Source organism: Empidonax traillii, unplaced genomic scaffold, assembly GCF_003031625.1.
Source record: "Empidonax traillii isolate 1590-97213 ecotype Southwest subspecies unplaced genomic scaffold, ASM303162v1 scaffold2081:size68537, whole genome shotgun sequence".
NCBI lineage: Eukaryota > Metazoa > Chordata > Aves > Passeriformes > Tyrannidae > Empidonax > Empidonax traillii.
In genome coordinates, this window is record NW_020957274.1 from 11,794 (window position 1) to 13,642 (window position 1,849).

General features: G+C 52.3%; 1 protein-coding gene across 1 annotated transcript; it reads right to left on the minus strand.

Moving 5' to 3' along the window:
• Positions 1-290: 290 nt before the first annotated feature.
• On the minus strand, positions 291-1,196 carry LOC114071524 (olfactory receptor 14J1-like; the record flags this gene model as incomplete). The annotated part of the gene is made up of 1 exon (XM_027909362.1): positions 291-1,196. A coding segment is annotated over exon 1 (906 nt), but the record flags the coding sequence as incomplete, so codon positions are not given.
• Between the last annotated feature and the right edge of the window lie 653 nt (positions 1,197-1,849).

The window sequence follows — 1,849 nt, forward strand, 5'->3', positions numbered from 1 at the left end:
TGTACAGAATAACAAAGGCAGGATATTTGACAAAGCAGTTGCTACAGGAGTTTTATTTTATTTACACAATTGTGGGTAAAAAACAAAGAGGGAAAGAGTGAATTAGGTATGGAATAAAGAATAAATTTCTGTGTTTAGAACTGTAAAAGAGGAAAAAACACATGAAAACTCCACCACTGGCACTCTCAAAAGCTTTAGAAGGCAGGTTGGACTAATGAAGGGATACACAGTCTGTTTTTGGAAGAAGAAAAGAAGGAGGTTATTGTTCCTGAAAAGCATCCAGTCATCATTTTCCTTATGGCATCCCTGAGCTCCTGGTTCCTCAGGCTGTAGATGAGGGGGTTCATTGTTGGAGGCACCACCGAGTACAGAACTGACAGGGCCAGATCCAGGGATGGGGAGGAGATGGAGGGGGGTTTGAGGTTGGAAAATATTCCAGTGCTTACAAAGAGGGAGACCACAGCCAGGTGAGGGAGGCACGTGGAAAAGGCTTTGTGCCGTCCCTGCTCAGAGGGGATCCTCAGCACAGCCCTGAAGATCTGCACATAGGAGAAAACTATGAAAATGAAACAACCAAACCCTAAACAGGAACTAAACACAATGAGCCCAATTTCTCTGAGATAGCCTGAGTGTGAGCAGGAGAGCTTGAGGATGTGAGGGATTTCACAGAAGAACTGGCCCAGGGCATTGCCCTGGCACAGGGGCAGGGAAAATGTATTGGCTGTGTTCAGCAGAGCATGGAGAAACCCAGAGGCCCAGGCAGCTGCTGCCATGTGGGCACAAGCTCTGCTGCCCAGGAGGGTCCCGTAGTGCAGGGGTTTGCAGATGGCAACGTAGCGGTCGTAGCACATGATGGTCAGGAGATAAAACTCTGCTGACATGAAAAAGAAAAAGAAAAAAACCTGTGCAGCACATGCTGTGTAGGAGATGGTTGTGGTGCCCCAGAGGGAGTTGTGCATGGCTTTGGGCACAATGGTGCAGATCCAGCCCAGGTCTGTGAGGGAGAGGTGCAGCAGGAAGAAGTCCCTGGGGGTGTGCAGGTGCTGGTCGCAGGCTACGGCGCTGAGGATGAGGCTGTTGCCCAGGAGGGCAGCCAGGGAGATGCCCAGGAAGAGCCAGAAGTGCAGCAGCTGCAGCTCCCACCTGTCTGAGAATGCCAGCAGGAAGAACTGGGCCATGGAGCTGCTGTTGGACATTTGCTGCTTCCTCTCAGTGTTTGGATCTGTTGAGGAGGAGAAGTCAGTGCTGAGTTAGACCAGGCTGCTGCAGCCAAACAGGACACGTCTCACAGCCACCCCACTCTCAGGCTCTCTCTGCTCACTCAGACCTCCCTGCAGCTCCTTCCCCTGAGCTCTGGCTGTTGCTGCCTGAGGGCACCACTGGAAGCAGGAACTCTGAGATGGGCTCCCAAGGACTTGTCTTGCACTGCTGCCACAGTTAGGAGTGGTTGTGGATGTTGAAAATCCCTGACATTTCCATGGCACTGCAGGTCAGGTCTTGTGGGTTCTGAGGGCACAGGGACGGTCCCTCAGTGCAGACACAAGAGCTGCTCTGCCCATCAGTCTGTGCTCAGCTGCCCTGTGCTGGCAGCTTGGAGCTGCAGGAGCATCACACTCAACTGTTCCCCTAAACAGAAACTGCACAGAGAGCCAGGAATCCATGTCCAAAGAACAGACTGACACACTCCTCACCTTTTCATCTCTCCCCTCCCAGAGTGAGACACCAAATGCTCATTGCAGCTGCCCAGAGCATTTCCATGGAGTTAGCACTGAGGAGTTTTCTCCACGGGGATCCTGTGCAGCACAGAGATACTGTGGCAGAGCTGTGCCCTCCTGGAGGGCACCTGCAG